Source organism: Silurus aristotelis (assembly GCF_946808225.1).
Source record: "Silurus aristotelis genome assembly, chromosome: 23".
Lineage (NCBI taxonomy): Eukaryota > Metazoa > Chordata > Actinopteri > Siluriformes > Siluridae > Silurus > Silurus aristotelis.
Window position 1 is genome coordinate 9187543 of NC_139596.1, and position 19682 is coordinate 9207224.

The 19682-nt window shown below is 38.5% G+C and overlaps 1 protein-coding gene across 2 annotated transcripts in view; it reads right to left on the reverse strand.

Annotated features, from left to right (window-relative positions):
• Positions 1 to 19682, reverse strand: part of adamts3 (ADAM metallopeptidase with thrombospondin type 1 motif, 3) — an 82113-nt gene that overhangs the window by 34721 nt on the left and 27710 nt on the right. For both annotated transcript variants that reach the window (XM_083526805.1, XM_083526806.1), the window contains exons 5-7: positions 19403 to 19590; positions 7892 to 7975; positions 7577 to 7733 (exon numbers count right to left, since the gene is read on the reverse strand). In XM_083526805.1, coding sequence (XP_083382931.1) covers positions 7577 to 7733; positions 7892 to 7975; positions 19403 to 19590 — 429 coding nt within the window. The remainder of the gene's footprint in view (positions 1 to 7576; positions 7734 to 7891; positions 7976 to 19402; positions 19591 to 19682) is intronic.

Genomic DNA, 19682 nt, shown 5'->3' on the forward strand with positions numbered 1-19682 from the left:
GATTTGGCACATGTTTTACGCTGGATGCCCTTCCTAACGCAACCCTCCCCAATTTATCCGGGCTTGGGACCGGCACTAAGAGTGGCTGGGGATGGTTCCCTGACCGGGAATCGAACCCGGGTCGCAGCGGTGGGAGCGCTGCGACCCGGGTTAAATAATAATTTAATAATAATAATTTATATTAATAATAATTAAATTATTTTAATACAAGATAAAATTTGAATGTGTCTAAACCTCAATACAAGTAAATGAGTGTTTGTTTGGCATAGAAAATCACCCAATCATTACTGTAAAATCTTAGCCTTGAACAGTATTTAAAGTCCTGTTATTTTACAAAATATTCAAAAACAATAAATAAATAACATTTGCAGCTGTAAATTCAAAAATTGCTTCATCAAATAAAAATGTATTCTGAAATCAGTGAGTATTTTTATAAGGAATCTTTCCAAAAATAAAAAGCAGAAAATTTGATTTTGAAAGCGTAGCCCAAAAAAAGTACCAATTTATTTTTCAATTGGCTCATCACTCCCGCAATTTAGAGCTAAATATCAGACATTTAGCTCTTTGCTGGCTCGGTGATGAGTATATTTTGAGTCATGTCACAGTGGGAGCGTTTCATCATTGTAAGCTTACCAGTTTAATATACCATGAAACAATAACTGAAACACGATTTGTTGCAGGGTGGCGGCTTTACAATACAGCAATCAGTGCAGAAAGCACTGAACACAAATTGACTATATAATTCAACTGTACAAGTGTAGCGGAGCAAATAATTACTGCCTAATATGTGATGTCAAAGTTAAGTCCTTTAAATCTTCATGGGATGTTTTGAGTCAAATAAATCAACTATACCAATCTCATGGTTACATTAAAGTACTTGCAAGGATTGTTTCAATGCAATTGACACAACCATGTAAGCAAAAAAAATTATAATTCTTCTGCACCTATCAACAATGACTTTTCTAAATATTTCGATTATTTAAAATGATAAAAGTGTAAACATACACTATATGGATTGAGGCCCCTGTTCTTTCCAGTCATATGTGGTTGGAGGCACACAATTTTATAGGATGTCTTTGGATGTAGCATTACATTTTTGCTTTACTTGAACTAAGAGACCCAAACCTGTTCAAGCATAACAATGCCCATGTGCACAAAGGAAGCTAATGAAGATATGGTTTGCATTGTTTGGAGTAGAAGATATTGAGTGGCCTGTGATAGAGCTCTAACCTCAACCCTTTTGGATGAAATGGAACGCTGGCTGCACCACATTCCTCCTTACCCAAAAACAGTACCTGACTGAATAATGCCCTTGTGGCTGAATGAGTACAAATCTTCACAACTACAATCCAAAGTCTTTCTTCCCAAAAGAGTGAACATTATTTTAACAGCAAATTGGACTAAACGTTAAATGGAAATCTTACACAAACCTTTGTTTATATAATGTATCATCAGCTAGTGCTGGGTGATGAAACTATCTAAATTTGCATCAACTCTTTTCTCGATTACATGGATAACTTTAAAAACTTCCTGTCTAACTTCTAAAATAGCACGAAGGGTTGGCACGAAGCCAGCACACCACGCTCAATTGCGCACACCCACTTGAGGGAATCTCATGTAAACAACAGCAGCGAGCTACAGAAAAAAAGATGAATAAAGAGAAGCTGGAGAGGCAAAGAGAAGACAAAGTGAGTCATCTGCTCTTGATTATATTCTTACCAGTAAAGGCCACAGCATTTCCGGATATCTAAAGTAGGACGAGGAGCAGATAAAATAACAATTCCACAAAAAATAGTGGCGAGGCACATAATCAGTGCTGTGGGAGAGACTGATGGGTATGCACTGTTTGAGATTGCACATCAAGACCTCATTCTTTAAAAAAAGGTCTTTTGGGGAAATCTTTTGGCCATATTGACCAGCTCTATAATCAGCTTTTGTTAAAAAGATAAACTTGTTTATTGCTGGCTTTCTTTTGTGTTTTTCTATTAAACATTTCCTCAAACAGCGAATGGCTTCCAATTGGTCATGCAGTACGTTGTTATTTTGGCACATCCAGCGTGTCTTTCCTGACAAAACCCACATATTGTGTACCCCCCATTAAATGGTCTGGGTCTCTGCCTGGGAATCAAACCTGTCCTACAGATTATGAGCGTGGGGTCCTTAAACCAGCAGGGACCATTGGATATACAGTGTGTAACCACCAAAAAATAATCCAAATCCATTTAAATAACAAAGGCAGACAAAAGCCTAATATAAAGGTATCATTAATCAGACACTTTTTCTAAATGTGCACAAAACAAAAGTGTAAAAAAAAAATAACAAGGCAATTGTCAGATGTGACCTCTACTCTATGATTGTCGATGCCTCCGCTTTCTTTGTGTCTAATCTCCAAAAGTATGTGGATAAAATATGATCTTGCAAAAAGATATGTCTCCTGTTGAAATATGTCTTCTCTTCTTCAGTAAAGATATGTGAAATATTAGTTTCCTTTCAGGAACTCAAGCTGCATCGGAACGCTTTGGGAACGCTCTAAGTAATGAGTCTAATCAGTTAAAATTGAAGACAGGCTGTCATCGGCAGGGTGACATCACGACCAGGTATAAAGTATAAAGTGCACCTGGAAAGAAGACTGCTTCAGCTTCTATTCGTTCATGAAGCGCTCTGTGTAAAATTTTATGTTTGTCTGACTGTTTTGTCAAAAGAATGAAGGCATCTGAGAAAACCAAGCACACGTTTTAGCCGTGTGCTTCTCCCTGTCCTGGCAGTAGTGTCTAGTGTCTAGTGTACACGAGACCCCTTCAATGGTGGCTCAGAGCCCAGGGGTTCTCGCCGCACAATCTGGGTCACACAGCGATGCCTATGTGTTTTAGATGTGTGGAGAGATCCCAGGTTCCTACTCCAAGGCGCCATGTTGGGAGTTCCCGGTCGTCACATTGTGCTTATGACGAATGCGTCCCTTACGGGATGGGGAGCGGTCACGAGTGGCCGTTCTGCACAAGGTCTATGGGACAGTGTCCATATGAGGTGGAACATCAATTGCCTAGAAATACTGGCGGTGCTTCTGGCTTTAAAACACTTCCTCCCGGACCTCAGAGGCCATCACGTCTTGGTCCGCTCGGACAACACCTCGTATATCAACCACCAGGGGGTCTGCGTTCGCGCCCCTGTACAGACTGGCGTGCCAGATCCTCCTGTAGGCCCAGGGGCCTACTCTCTTTCAGAGCAGCTTATATCCCCGGCTGCTTTAATGAGGTAGCAGACACCCTGTCGAGACAGGGGTCCAAGCCCGTAGAGTGGCGACTCCACCAGTTGGTGGAGCGTTTTTTTGAGATTTCGGCAAAAGCCCTATGGTTCTCCCTATATCCACCAGCCCCGTTGGGACTGGATGCTGTGGCACAACTGTGGCTGAAACTGCATCTTGATGCCTTTCCCCCGTCACGCTGCTTTCGGGAGTTTTGAAGAGAATTTGCTCTGTCTCCTCCTGGTATCCCTGCGGGGGTCTCTCCAACGAGGTGGTAGAGACCTTTCTTCAATCCAGAGCTCCCTCCACGAGGAGGTCGTATGCTGCGAGATGGCATCTGTTCACTGCATGGTGCTCTCGGATTGTACCCAGTCCACTGCACGATTGGTTCAGTGCTGGACTTTCTGCAGTTGCAGTTCGCAAACACCCCGTGTCCTTACATTCACTGGGCAGAGACCCATTCCTGACACGTTGTCTCTGTGGCACCCGGAGGCTGAGGTCTCTGCTGCGTCCCAGAGTGCCTGGTTGGGACCTGGCTATAGTGTTGGAGGCTCTATCCGAGCCCCCCTTTAAACCTTGACTGAGACTACTTGGAGGCACTTGTCCATCAAGACCGCTTTCTTTCTGGCCGTCTGCTTTTTGAGGAGAGTAGGTGATTTACAGGCCCTCTCTGTGCCCCCCTCTTTCTTGGAGTTTACTCCAGGCATGACCATTGCCTTTCTGCCCCCTAGAGTGGAAACTTCCCAAAGGTGCCCTCAGTCATCCCACGACCTGTCAGGCTCCAGGAATTCAACCCTCCTCCATTCCTGACCCCAGAACAGGAAAGGTTGAACCGGCTGTGCAAGGTCTGATTTGGACTGTTACGTACATTTTATGTAACTTTCATCTGCTATGGTTCTCCGAGGAGAGGCCTTCCTGTTCATAAGCAGATGCTCAGCAGGTGGGTTATTGACTCTATCGTGTCTTCTTATGGGTCCTGTGGTCTCCACACTCGATTCAGGTTCAGAGATCACCTGACCCGGAGTGTGGCAGCCTCTAAGGCTTGGTCCTCTGGAGTCTCCTGTGCCACAGCTCCTATGCCCCTTCATCCTTTCCTTCACGGTTACAAAAGCTGAAGCACTCTTCTCTCCATGTGCACTTTATACTCCCTGGCTGTGTGCCGGTGACAGCCTGTCTTTAATTTTGACTGATTGGACTCATTACTCAGAGCATGGACAACGCAGTCGAGTTCCCAAAGCGTTCGGACGCAGCGTCTCGTTCTCTCAGGGAACTAGGGTTACATACGTAACCTAGAGACATTGTTGACAATGATTGACAACCCATGTCTTCATAGACCTCACATTGTCCACAGGGGCACTGCCTTGATTAGATAGGTTTGGGCCCATTAGCTCCAGTGAAGACAAATCATAGTGCTACAGCATACAGTACAAAGAGATTCAAAACAAATTGATGCTTCTCACAGTTTGGCCGACATTATATCAGGATCGTAAGTGGTTAGGTGTCTCCATGGCAATTAAGTATATTATTATACTTTCCCTGTACCATTTGCCTGATTTTTGGTGTACTACTGCTTCTTCTCTTTATTTGTTTATTTTTTCATTTTGAAAATGGATCATTCTAAACTGTTTACATGCACAAAAGGAAAGCTGGAAATCACGTAACGGTCTCAAACAGTTGAAAGAAAAAAAATGGGTAAAAGCTAAAGACTGAAATGCTAACATGACTGAGGACTTTGATGTTCATTGCTATACAGTAACAAGCAAAATACTTGTCTAGTCAGCATACAGAGAGGAGGTGCAACTGTTAACAGCCTGGTGTGGAGCGAACAACCTGTCTCCGAACGTCGACAAAACGAACGAGATGGTTGTTGACTTCAGGAGAGCACAGAGCGACCATTCTCCACTGATCATCGATGGATCCTTCATTGAGATCGTCAAGAGCACCAAATTCCTTGGTGTTCATTTGGCGGATAACCTCACCTGGTCACTCAAGACCAGCTCCATCACCAAAAAAGCCCAGCAGCGTCTCTACTTCCTGAGAAGTCTGAGAAAAGCCCATCTCCCTCCCCCATCCTGAACACGTTCTACAGAGGGACCATTGAGAGCATTACAGAGGATAGTGAGGACAGCTGATCATCGGAGTCTTTCTCCCCTCTATCATGGACATTTACACCACATGCTGCATCCACAAAGTCAACAGCATTGTGGACGACCACACACACCCATCACACACACTCTTTACCGTCCTGCCATCAGGAAAGCGGTTCCGAAGCATTCGTGCTGTCACAACCAGACTGTGTAACAGAACAGGCTACTCAACACAGAACTGAACTGAAACTCACACACACACACACACACACACACACACACACACACACACACAACTGTGTGACTGATCGGTACAACCCGGACTCAACACACACTCGTACTCACTTCACACAACTATGTCTTTAGTACCACTCATATTACATTACTTCATTACAATAAACTGTTTACATGCCATTTTTGCACATCTTTTTTTTGGGATTGCTGCTATTGCTCTTTTGCACAACATTTTGTTTACATTTTTTGTTACTTACAATGTTCACTTTACGTCTTTTACACACCGCAATGTGCAATATACAACAGGTTTACTGGCAGTGCTATTTTGTATTTTGTGTTTTGTGTATGTGTCTGCACCAGGTTGCACAAGATGCACTTTATGTGGTGAGGACACTAGTCCTTAGCCCGGTGTTTTGTGTGATTGTTGTTGTATGTAGCACAAGGGTTCAGGAGGAATGTTGTTTTACTTCACGTTGTACTGTGTCAGCTATATACAGTATGGTTGAAATGACAATAAAAGCTTCTTGACTTGACTTGATAAGATGATAAGGTACTCAGCATAAGTAAAATGTAATGGTTACAAATTACCGAATGCAATAAAACAACACCTGCTGTGGAAAATTGCTAATTGAAAAACCAGATTTCTGAAGGCCAAACACAGCAATCTGTTATACTGCATACAGCCTTGGTGTTGAGAACTACTGATAAACATATTGTACTGCCACATGCTCCATGCTCTCTGGTTTTATATACTGTATATATATATATATATATATATATATATATATATATATATATATATATATATATATATATATATATATATATATATATATATATATATATATATACAGTACAGACCAAAAGTTTGGACACAACTTGTGTGTCTTTATTTGTCTTTATTTTCATGACTTTGAAAATTGTAGAGTCACACTGAAGGCATCAAAACTATGAAGTAACACATGTGGAATTATATTCATAACAAAAAAGTGAACTGAAAATATGTCATATTGTAGGTTCTTCAAAGTAGGCATCAAGAGAATGCCAAGAGTGTGCAAAGCAGTGATCTAAGCAAAAGGTGGCTACTTTGAAGAACCTACAATATGACATATTTTCAGTTGTTTCACACTTTTTTGTTATGTATATAATTCCATATATAATTCCACGTGTTAATTCATAGTTTTGATGCCTTCAGTGTGAATCTACAATTTTCATAGTCATGAAAATAAAGAAAACTCTTTGAATGAGAAGGTGTGTCCAAACTATTGGTCTGTACTGTATATATCTATATATCTCTATATATCTCTCTATATATCTCTCTATATATCTCTCTCTCTCTCTCTCTCTCTCTCTCTCTCTCTCTATATATATATATATATATATATATATGCTGCTATTTATTTGTGAGGTATATTTTGACTGTATTAGAATGTAGAAAGGACATCACTTATAATCACACACTCTGGTGCTCATGATATTTCTCACTCTCTGGTGTTTGTATTGCGGTTTCACACTATTGGATGGGTTCCCCACAGGCGTCACACTGAGAGTCTGGTTCCTCACAAGGTTTCTTCCTCATGCAATATAAGGGAGTTTTTCCATCCCACAGTCACCCCAGGCATGTTCATCAGGGATGATACACATAGTCCAATTGTTAAAATTCTTGTTTTATAATTCTTACATTTTGAAAAGCTGCTTTGAGACAATATAGAAATAGACTTGAAGTTATTATAACATTTCACGCTTTCCAACAAGTATTAAATAGTTTTATCTGTACCTACATAGAAAAGTAAATAAATAGCCTAATGTGCAGGTAATATTAACATTTTTTGGACATTTTTTATGCATCTCTATCTTCAAGTGAATCTCGGTTCATATGTGTTCTGAATGCTACTTCAGCTGAAAATGTGAAAAGGTGTAAATTTATGTAAAGGTAAACATCCAAGTGTGAATCGTTGAGGTGTGAAATGTAGAGATGATGAAGTGAAGTAGGTCTGCGAGGGAGATTTCCTACCCTGCATGCCTGTAGGGCCGAAGCCCTGGCGTGTGAGGAAGATGGCATGGTCGTGGTGCTCGGAGTGATCGGGATCCTCTTTCTGTTGCACGAAGGCCCACCGGCACACATTCTCCAAGCTCCGGGATGGGTTCCCACGTTCGATAAGGCTTATAGACTGAGGGGAAGATTTGAAGGCAAAATTAGTGTCTCTATTTATTTAGAGGTGCCAAAACAAAGCATTACTTACTGTTTCATACAGAAAAACTCAGGTCGATATTTGTGTTTGTGTTTTTCACATTGTATGCAGACTTGGTTAAGTTTGGAGAGTCCTACCTTTGCATAGCCGAGCATGATCATCCTCACAAGAACTACATTGATGTGCACACCCAGTGACTCATCGTGGTATATCTCATTCACCTGCAACAACATATGTGATTCAGATAAATATACAGAACAAAACAGAGCATAGATGACTTCCTCCAAATACTAATCAAATTGCTAACCCTGTGCATTGTATTTAGCAACCAAATTATTATCCTCCAGCATAAGAAGGCCAGGATCTTTGAATAAAACAATATAGTAACTGGACAAAGATATTAGTGTTACATGACCATGGAAAAAGCCTGGCTTTTTTTTTTACAAAATCCCTGCATACCTGTTCAGCAGGCAATTTAATCAAATATAAATCAAATATTTATAGAAGTGGTGTATGAAGCCCAATGGGCATTGCATATTTGCTTTGAGAAAACACAGACTTAGTAAACCCCAAGCTTAAAGCATTTATATCATTATACGTGCTTTAAACTTCAACCAGCTCAGGCAGGGCTTGAGAATCACATGTTCAGTTCAATCATGTGTCCTCAGGACTGACACTGATATTTAATTTGCAGCCGAGTGTTTGCAGAATATTGCTTCAATTTGTAGCGCAATAAAGACACCTTCTAATTATATTTGGTGGAAAGACAACACGCTTCGTATACTTTTTTATTTCCATGGAGCAACGAGGTTATTCCGTTTGACTTCTAAAGCTACACTCAGTGTTCCTGAAATATAAACTTTAGTGAGAACAAATGCAGCTGACTATGTTTTCCATCCCAAAACATCCAAGAAAACCCAGGAACATTTTATAATGCTGCATGCCAGAAGCACCAAAGCAGCAGGTTTGGCAACGCAATGGTTCCATGCACCTGCATGCTGGAAGCAGGCACTCTACATGATGGATGAAGAAACTATATGTCTCTCACAGCACTCACAGTTTAAGACTGATGGTATTTTTAGTCTGAGTTCTAATAATCTAGGATTATTATGTATATATTGGTGGAGATTTTAAAGCACTCTTGTATGGCACTCTGCATAAGTCCATCTGCCAAATGCCACAAATGTAAAATGTCAAAGTAAATTTAGGAGCTGACTCATGACTCCTAAAATCTGAACTGGATTGTTTTAATGTAAATAATTAAACAACTAAACCTGCCAGCTGTTTTTTGTTTTTGTTTTTTATGCTGGTTCCAACTAAATATCTGTGAGCTATTTATTTAATGCGCACAAATAAAATCTTTATGATATTGAGTCTACAGAGCATATGTAAAAATAGAAAAAGATTTATGTAACTGGTTTTACATTTACTGCATTTGACAGGCACACATATCCAGAACGACTTACAATCATCTCGTTTATACAAGTGAGTAGTTGGTGGTTAAGAGACTCGCTTAAGTGCCTAGTAGTGGCAGCTTGGGCTTTGAACTCATAATCTTCCAGTCAGAATCCCAGCATCTTAACCACTGAGCTACCACTTTCCAAAACATTACACTTTTCCAGATGTTTGAAACATACTGTAGATAAAATGTTTTTTGCCATTTAAAAACAATTAACAATCCAAATAACGTTAACATTAGAGTTGGTCACACATCGCTTTCGTGTGATTTGCCAACATATTGAAAGTGTGACTCACTCATATCTTCTCAGTAGGTTATGTTGTAATGTTATCCAGCTTTATTTAGCCTCAATTACAACTGCACAATGATTTTAAAGCTTTTTCTTGATGTGTGTGAAGTCTGTCACACATTTTTCGGTGTCAAAAAAACGTTGCAATCAACACCCATCATGGTAGATGAGAAAATAATGTGAGTCATACAGGTAGATTTCTTTTAGGAAGCTGAATTTCTATGAGCTGTAAACGTAACTATTATTAGTCCTGCCGATGGCGTAGGCAGGCATGGGTAAAGCTGACGAAAAAAAAAGTGCTGGAATGGAGCACAAGCAAAAAACAGTATTCAAAAATGCAAGTACAAGAAGTGGATAGGAATATTTATTTTGCACACTAACGTACTATGTATTGGAAGGCTGAAACTGAAACTGATATTCAGGTCTGGGTGATAAAAATGTATAATAAACAATGTTATATCACACTTATTCTTCTGCAAGCGTTTTAACCTGCTCAGGGTTACAGATGATTTTTTTTTTTGTGTAACAGTGTAAAGGGTTCGGTGGATGTTAAGTTTGGTCATTTTTGTCTACTTTTTTTTTTATGTATATACAGTTGTAAATGGTAGTTTTACTAATAAATATTACAAAAAGCTTCTGTATTTTGTCTGTGCTTGTCTCTGATTCATCTGGCAGGTAAAATTAACAAAGGACCTTGCATAAACGGGATGTATGTCGGCATTTACTGAGTAACTACTAATGAGCGGAGGGTAAATTAAAGATTACTTCTCGTGCGTGATGTGCTGCTAACAAGGATCACTGTGTGCTTTTTTTTAAAAATAGCAAGTGTGTGATGGTGAAGAGAGATAACATGGTGGCTGAAAAAAAAATCAGCGTGGCTGTTCGGGTGCTGTAATATGTTAATCGCCCAAAACTGATTTCTTTATGTGTCGATCCAAATTTCATCATACCTGTTGAGAAAAAGATTCCAGTTTTAGAATACACAGACTATGTAAAAGAGTGCTTTTACTCTAAATTGTCTATACATGTGTTCTGGTCATTTTCTTTTCAAAAGACAAATAAATCACAATTAGAATTTTTCTCATTTTTAACAACTGCATGCAATGATCAGTTTATAGAAAGTCACACTTGTGTAGGCAGCTCATTTACAGCCTACATTTGATCTCCCTCTTTAGAAAGATTATTCAACACAATTGCTGCTACCATGCAGGCTAATGCATCTAACTAAATATTTCCTTTTTAACTACGAGCAGATGTGACATCGTAGGAATCCTATATTTCCCGGCGCTATTTTGTCATAGCGTGACCTAATTTTAGATCCAGCGCTGTTCTGCTTTAAAGGACATGTTTAGCTTTAACCTTCAGTGTTGTTAATGAGTGAAAGCTTATGGAAAGCTAGTTAGAACAGTCTCCCTTTTATCCATAGAAGCAGTTATAAAAAAAAAAAAAAAAAAGATTTACAATTAACTACACTGGGGTGGCATTATCCTTTTACATAACGCAGTACCAGCAAGCGTCTCTACAAAGCAGCAGTTGCATGAATGCTAAACAAATTTTAATTCACAGTGCTCTTATAAGGTGAAGAGTACAAGTAGGAGGTGAGGGGAGTAATATGATGGCGTTAATAGGTGTGGCTACAAGACGAATGATGAAAGGGCCCCAGTGTTGTGCCGGTAATACAGAGGTCCTTTAAACACAGCTGTTTTTCCTTCCTCACATAGCTTAGAGGCTGCTGTGTGGCTCAGAGTGGGGAGGCACAGAGTCTCAAAGGCCCTTGATGCCTATTCCATAATCCCAGCCAAAAGTCTCACAATTTTGTTAAATTATTCAGCCCCTGATATAGAGAACGACTTATAGAATATACGATTATAAACTATGAAAGGCATAATGTTTAGTATTCATTTTTATCCTAAGGCACAGAATATGGTAAACATTTTAAGTGACAAAACAAGCCAAACTCTAGTGATATATCTGTATAGCTAAACCATCAAATGACTTTTTGTCAGATATATGGTTACATTTCAATTAAACCCCAGAGCATCTTCACAAATAGATTAAATGATGCGTCAATTGGGGGCGTGTAAATCCATTTTGTTCCTAATGTTCACTATATTATTGAGCAAACTTTATAATCCACTAAACAATTAAAGTGCAGCCATGTGTGCCAGACTCTGTGTCTGAAATCCCCCAGATCATCCATACACACACAGAATTATTCAGTGTTTACTAAATAGCCAGGTGGCTAAGCAGTCTGGGTGTGCTGTAGTCTTGTTTGACAGCAGATGTCTATCCCATTTCTGCTCTAATTAAACTCCTGCACACAAGCCTTATTGAGAAACACAGATTTATCAAACCCATTCAGATAAAAATCTTTCGCCTTTGTCGTTTTTTAGTATATTTATAATATCATGTATATGCCATTTCATTACACCTATACAGTGCATGTGACACCGGCCTTACCGTTACACAGTGACATGGAACAGCATTGCACAGAATACTGATTAAAACACAATTCTTATAAGCTATTATTTTAAACGCATCAAAAACAAGAGCCCAAAAATTCAATTGTACATGTATAAAAAAATATAGTGCAATGATTAACAGAAAGGAGAGAAAACTAAAGATCTCTTAGGAATTCATATCTAGCACAGAACATTTTTTACACTGTACTAATATCTGAGCTACAGGTTTCCTTAATGACAAACTCAGAGATAAGAACTTAAAATATTGAGAAATACAATGAAAAGACATGCAAAGGAAGACAATATACCTGCTGAATGCTGCTTTTCACAGAGGTCTTGCTGCAATGTTTTATAGCCTGAATCTTTTAGATGGCAAAACAAGACCGAAGCCACTTTATTAGAACCTCTATGACCTTTTGCCCAGACAAGCCTCAATTCTTCACCTTGTGGCTTTCAGAATGTCTCGAAAACAGTTTTATGGTCCATGGCTATATTAGAGTATCATATAATTGGACCAGATTTTGTCAGCAGCACATTCATGCTGTGGATCTCCTGTTCCAAACTATCCCAAAGGATTCGTATCTAGTGAGTCTGGAGGTCCCTGAAGTTCACTGAACTCATTACCATTTTCATGGAAGTGTGAGATGACTTTGTGACTTGGCACATTTTCTATGTTAGAAGTAGAAAGTAATTTGTGGCTATAAAGAGATGGTCAGAAACAAAACTTACACAGGCTGTGGCATTCAAACAATGCTTGCTTGGTATCAAAGAAACCAATGTCTGCCAAGAAAACATTCCCCTCATTATTACACCTCCAGCACCACCACCACCCTGAACTGTTGACCCAAGACAGGATGAGTTCATGGATTCATTCTGACCTTACCATCTGCAAAATTCATTAGAGCAAGGGCCTTGTTTTTAAAACTTTGCATAGATTCCACAGTGAGCGTGTTAGTAAATGGCATGCGCAGAAAAACAAGATGATCTATAGCCATTCTGCCTTATAAATCACTTTTTTAATATATTTTTAAATGATCACAAATATCCATAGATGATCAAAAAGGAAAAAAACAAAAAAAAAAACAAAAAAAAAGGATTTTGGGGGAAAAAAAAAAATTGTGTTTAGAGACAAAGGAATTCTCTCTGCAAAAAAACTTGGGACAAAAAATAAATAAATAAAAGGGATTGTGTCTGTAAATCGAGTAGTCAAGCTATTCATGTTTAAAGCTCTCTGTCCTCTTGCATTCTCATGGCGGGAAGATTACGCTCATCTGGTGGGTAGAGATGACGAAATTGCTTTTGGCTGCCAAACACATCCTGACTGTGCACCCGTATAGCGACAAGAGCACAATCACTTGCTCTGATTGCATTGAGGAAAGCGATGCTTTAAACTTTACCTTTGATGTTGGCCTTTATACCCTCCATGTAAAGAAAATCTGATGTGCAAGCTGGACAGTTTAAAGTAGTATAGCTGGCATACTTATAAATCGCTGGGATGTTGTTATGAAGTTGTTAAAACTTCGGTCATAACGTAGCACATAGTTCTGATTGGATAACACTTCATTGAAATCAGATCATTAGTCATCAGTGATGTCATGCTTTGCCTTGTTCTTTGGCAAACTCAAGAATAAAAATAAAATTGGTCTATATGCAATTATTCTGATACAGCCTAATTGTATATCATAGGAGTGGTAGCTGGTGGTTAAGGTGCTGGGTTACTGATCGGAAAGTGAGGAGTTCAAGCCCCGGTATCGCCAAGCAGCCACTCTTGGGCTCTTTAGCAAGGTCCTTAACACTCTATGCTCCAGGGGTGCTGTATCATGGGTCAGCAAGCTGGGATATGTGAAGAACAAATTTCACCATGCTGTAATGTATATGTGACAAATAAATATTCTATCATGTTTTTTAACGTGAGTGTAGCGATTTGCACATTTGGCTGCAATTCTACAAATATTTGCAGGGTGTTATCAATTCCCACTCTTTTAAAATGTTATGCAAGGACCTACTCATGAGTCACAGTTTCCGTACAAATATGCTCAAAGTATTTCTTTCTAAATCAGAGTTTCGAGGTGGGAGGTTGTGTAGGTACATTCCAGACGCATTATTGAGCGTGTGTACCGTTTACGAACGAGGCCCGAGGTGACCTTTTTCCGATTCCAGTTTTTGCACACACTGAAGATCAGATTCCTATTCTTGGCTGACAGAAGTAGAACGTAATGTGGTGCTCGGCTGCTGAAGCTTTTCCACCTCAAGGATTAATGAGTTGTGATTTTTAAGATGCTTGTCTGCTCACTGTGGTTGTAAATAGTGGATATTTGAGTTGGTATAGCAGCACTGGATATTTTCACACTATTCTATGCAACTCAAAAGTAATGTTATATGTAGAAATAATAAAATAATTATCAGTTTACAACACACAACCAATAATCATGGTCAAAGCCACTGAGTTCACATTTTTATGCTTTTTTAAAGTTGATATAGTATCAATAAGAATGAAAATTCTTCACCTGGGTCTGTATGAGTTTCATACACTGCACTGCTGCCACATGATAGTTTCTCATAAATAATAAAATATATACTAGTATATACACTTCTTGGAAATTACTTTCATCAGCAACAACAAGTAATCGACATCTTGTCAGAAAAGACAAAAAAACAAAAACAAGTCTGACTTCCAAATCAGTAGGAGTCTCTAGGAAACTGTAACATTTCTAGGAAACTGAACTGATCACACAATAGCTCAGATCATTAAAAAGCCCTAACACCACCTCCTCTTTCTGAGATGATTAAGGAGGTGTGGGATAGCAGAAACCAATTAAGCATGACCTAACAGGAAAGATCACTGCCTGACACTATTTTGCAGCCTTTGTGTTACCAAAAATCTATATAAACGTAACAAATCTCTGCTGCAAAAAAATGAGTGTAAACACCATTTGGCTACTGGATGTTTAAAACATACTGTATATAATTAAATATATGTAAAAACCTATGAAAAACAAGCTTTTTTAACTTACTATCCTAAAGTTTATGATCAGGATACATATACTTTAATATATTGTGTAACAGCATTCATGATACATTAAAGTACAACACAATATATGAGATACCTGATGTGTTATGGAATTAGTTACTATGTGAAACTGGTGTCATACAGATGTTAATGTAGAATTTGCTCATGGGATTATTCAACATTAATACACTCCTAGAAAGTAATTTGAGATTTTAGTCTTATGCTTATATTAGGCATGTCTGCTGTTATATGAAGGTCTGCCAAATTCAATTAATTTCTATTTGTATATCGCTTTTAACAATGCAAATTGTCTTAAACCAGATTTTCACAGATAATGTGGTAAGAAAGAATGAATAAGATTGTTCATTAGAAGTGTAGGTTTTTCCACAATGAGCGAGGTAAGGAAAACCTCCCTGAGATGGCATTAAAAAAAACCTTAAGAGGAACCAGTGTCAAGATCTCCGAGGCACACTGCACGCCTATCCGGTTCCGCGGCGAGCACTTCCGGGTCGGCGGCCATCTTGAAGTTTTTCCCGCGCCATCCGGTATTTAAGGACAACCAAGACTTTAGCCAGATTATCCTAACGGCTCCCTAGCCCCTAAGATTACTCTTGTCACCCTGCCTGCCCTGGTTTCTGACCCTGTTTCTGACCCTGTTTCTGACCCTGTTCCTGATCCCTGTTCTGCTCTGCCTCCCTAGTTACCTGGTTTGGACTCTGGACTGTTTTTTTGGTTTGTGTTTTGCTCTGCCCTGTATTGTTCTGTTTGCAGGTTTTGGATTTTTTGGAGTGTTTTTGTTTTTGTCTTCCCTGTATTGCCCTGTTTGCCTGTGCCTTGACCCTGGACTGTTTTTGGATTGTGTTTTTGCCTTTGCCCCTTTGCTCCACTTTTTATATTAAATCCTGTTTTTACATTTCTCCTGTGGCATCCTGCATTTGAGTCCTCACTCATATAGTCACCCGAGCTCTGACAACCAGACTCAAACGGGGAACCCAGCCTCATCTGGGGGGCATCGAATGTCCATTTATTACAGCTAAACGATGTTAAGGCGTGCGGTGATGGTGATCAAATGCAACCTGTTATTGTAGCTGACTGTTGGCAATAAGTAAAGTCCAAATCCATCCTGAGAGCTCATGTGTTACTCCGTAATTTCAAATGCATAAATGTAAATGCAGGGGAATTAACTTATTTAGGCTCTTCTTTGTGCTTGTCATTAAACTGCAAAATAGCAGAGTGCCGGAAAAGAAATACCTCAGGATTATACCCATTTTTTGCTTGCTTTTTTAGTATTAAATACATTTGAGAAAACCGCTTATTTTTATGTTTATTCTGTTGTGTCATTGTAATGAACATTTTCTTAAACATTACAATTATTCTGGGAGTATTTGCTGTTTATATATATATACTGAACAAAATTTAAAACGCAACACTTTTGTTTTCCCCCCAATTTTCCTGAGCTGAATTTAAAGATCTAAGATCTTTTCTATGTACACAAAAGGCCTATTTTATTTTTTTTATATTGTTCACAAATCTGTGTAAATCTGTGTTAGTGAGTGCTTCTCCATTGCTTAGAGAATCAATCCACCTCACAGGTGTGGCAGCTCAAGATGATTAGACAGCATGATTATTGCACAGGTGTGCCTCAGGCTGGCCACAATAAAAGGCCACTCTAAAATGTGCAGTTTTATCACACAGCACAACGCCACAGATGTTTCATCCGGGTCTCGACCTGACTGCAGTTTGTCTTCGTAACCGAATTGGGTGGGCAAATGGTCACAATCGATGGCACTTTGGAGAGGTGTTCTCTTCACGGATGAATCCCGGTTTTCACTGAACAGGCTAAAATGCAACTGCAAATGGTGGTCACACAAGATACTGACTGGTTTTCGGACCCCACCCCCCAATACAGTTAAACTGCACATTTTAGAGTGGCCTTTTATTGTGGCCAGCCTAAGGCACACCTGTGTAAATATGCTATTTATATATTTCAAATATTACTCTTTCATAAAATATATGGAATAAATCTGAAACCAACCTGGTAAAATTAAATACGCTGCACTTGTTGCGCCTTACATTTGTGTGAAAGAAAAAGAAACATAATGGCAGCAAGTCATTGTACTTCCGGCAATACTGACTCAGCGACACGGAGGATTGGGATGAAAAAATGTGTGGATTTTACAAGGTAAGATATTTGATATATCTTTTATTAATTTTATCATTTTTGTATAACATTTTATAAAGGATTTACAATTAAACATTTTATGATTGACTTCGTCTTGATTTAATAAATATCTTGGTTTTGATGTTTTACAGATTACATATTTATGATTTTTTTAAGAGCTTTGTCCCCTTAATGTAAACTTTTACTTTGCTAATATGCTAACTCTCAATCAAACACATGACTGTTCATTAAATGTAAACGTTTATAGGGTTTCTCATTAAAACAAATCTATTAACAAATATGTGTAACTTCATTGTAAGATATACATGGTTGAGTGTATGCATCATATTTATATCGATATATATAGACTTTATATGAACATAAGCTACATTTAAAGACTTTGTGTAAAACACGAATTTTCAAGCTGCAACTTTGTTACAAAAAAATCTCATCTAATTACAAAACAAAACGTCATCTGTGTTACATCATTCCACATTTTTGCATTTTCTTTGTAAAAGCGTTGGTCTTGTTTTTTTTTTTTTTTTTTTTTTTTACTTTTAGATGTGTGAGTTTTGAGATATGTGAGTGACATTATTCCAACATTTGTGACAGTCAGTCAAATGCCAGTTCCAGTATAGGAGAAAGTGCAAATTGATTACTGTGCCATGCAATGACATCTCAATGTTAATGTGAAAATAATGTTTCATATTTCAATGTTACAGTTTTGTCACATTATGTTTAATGTTAGATTTGGTTCCTTGTTGATCCCTGTTACATGTTGGCACACAGGTTTTTCAACAATTGCTTTAATGTAAGTACTGCATTATGTCCTGCTGCTTTTTTATTTTTTTTTTTTTTTTACTCCAGAAGAAATTTAGTACAAAAAATAAATGTTCGAAAATGCTATGTTATTGACCATTTATTTAATAGAATTAAGGAAATGTAAGATAGTTATATAAAGTAAGTAATAAGTTATTAAAAAGAGTAATTTCTATGTATTGCAAGCTTACATTACAGTTCATCAGTTTACATAACGTTTAATTAATTTATTCACGTTAACTGAACGTGATGTTGAAGCTTAAAGAAATGCTAAGTTTAAGTATGAATTTCTGTGACTAAATCAAATAGAGCACTTACATGTAATTGAAATACATCATGCGTGTGTGTGTGTGTGTGTGTGTGTGTGTGTGTGTGTACTTTTAACAGTAATGTTGTTAGAAAGGTGGATTGAAAGTGGAGGAAGAGGTTGTTGGAAGTTGGAGTGTTCAGCCAATTCAAAAGAGTGCTTCAGGTGGCAATACATAACAAACAACAAGGATCAGTTCTAATTGCGGCTTATTAAAAAACTATTAAAATTCTGAAAGGCAATTAAAAATGCTTCTTTTTTCTATAACCATCCAACCCTGACAGTGATCTGTTTCCACTCTGCATGACAAAGAGTTTGGAGAGGTTGGCAGGAGAACCCTATTGCCATAAACAACACAAACAGGATATTTTTTTATGCTTTGTGATTGGAATAACAATGTATAGTAGGATAAGTGCTAGAAAATATGGATGTGGCACAGTGAGGGTAGTGGACATGCTGGCATGCGATTAGCGACTCGTTAGTGGACAGCTCATTAAACGCCACGATACGCTGGGTTTTAAAGACAGACGTGTGCAAAGTACACCAGGGACATCTACTGGAAGAAGGCATTTTCATACAAGAAGAACAAAGTCTATTATCTTCACTAACAATATCAGCTTATTTTCCAGGAATCTATGCAAATAAAAAAGATGGTTCACATAGAGGGAGGCAAAACCACAAAGCTTGAAACTGCAAATTTATACATCATTTTTAAAGAGTCTTCCAGACTTCCATGAATGGAGGGGTTTATTTTGTTTTGGGGAAAATACAAGTCCTCTGTTATGCTGCCGAATTGCTGCTTCAATAAAAATGCCTACATGTAATAGCCTGGGAAATAGACACCATACATTTAATACCATAAATCAACCAAACCAAGCCTCAGGGTTGAGAAGCAAGAATTTTACATATCCAATCTATAAACAGGAGCACTCTAAAATCACATCAGGAGGAAAATAGCACTTATCGTAGCTCACCTTCTACACATTTGGAAGAGTCTTTAATCTTGGGTTTGAGATTATTGTCTACAGTCTATGGAGTGCAATTATTTATTTATACGTGTGGGTGTGTGTGTTTGTAGAAGAAGGGACTGGAGGGACTGGAGTTATTAAACTGTAAGCCTTTCATACTTGACAATACTCACAATGTTCATGAGGGTGAGCAAGTAGTTCTGTACATGCTCCTTTCCATGAAAGCGCACCACAGAGTCGTCAACACCGAGAAGCACCTCGATGTTGTAATCATCGTCTCCGGCATGCCTGCGTCTCCTGGATGTGTTGTGCAATTGTTTGCCGATGTTGTCTACAGCCCGCGGGACGTTCAGCTCTGGCTCTGTAAAACAGAAGTATTCAAAAATGATCTCAATAATGAGTCACAAAAACTAAATCTAGCATATAACATGTTGCAAATGTCCCACTCTGATT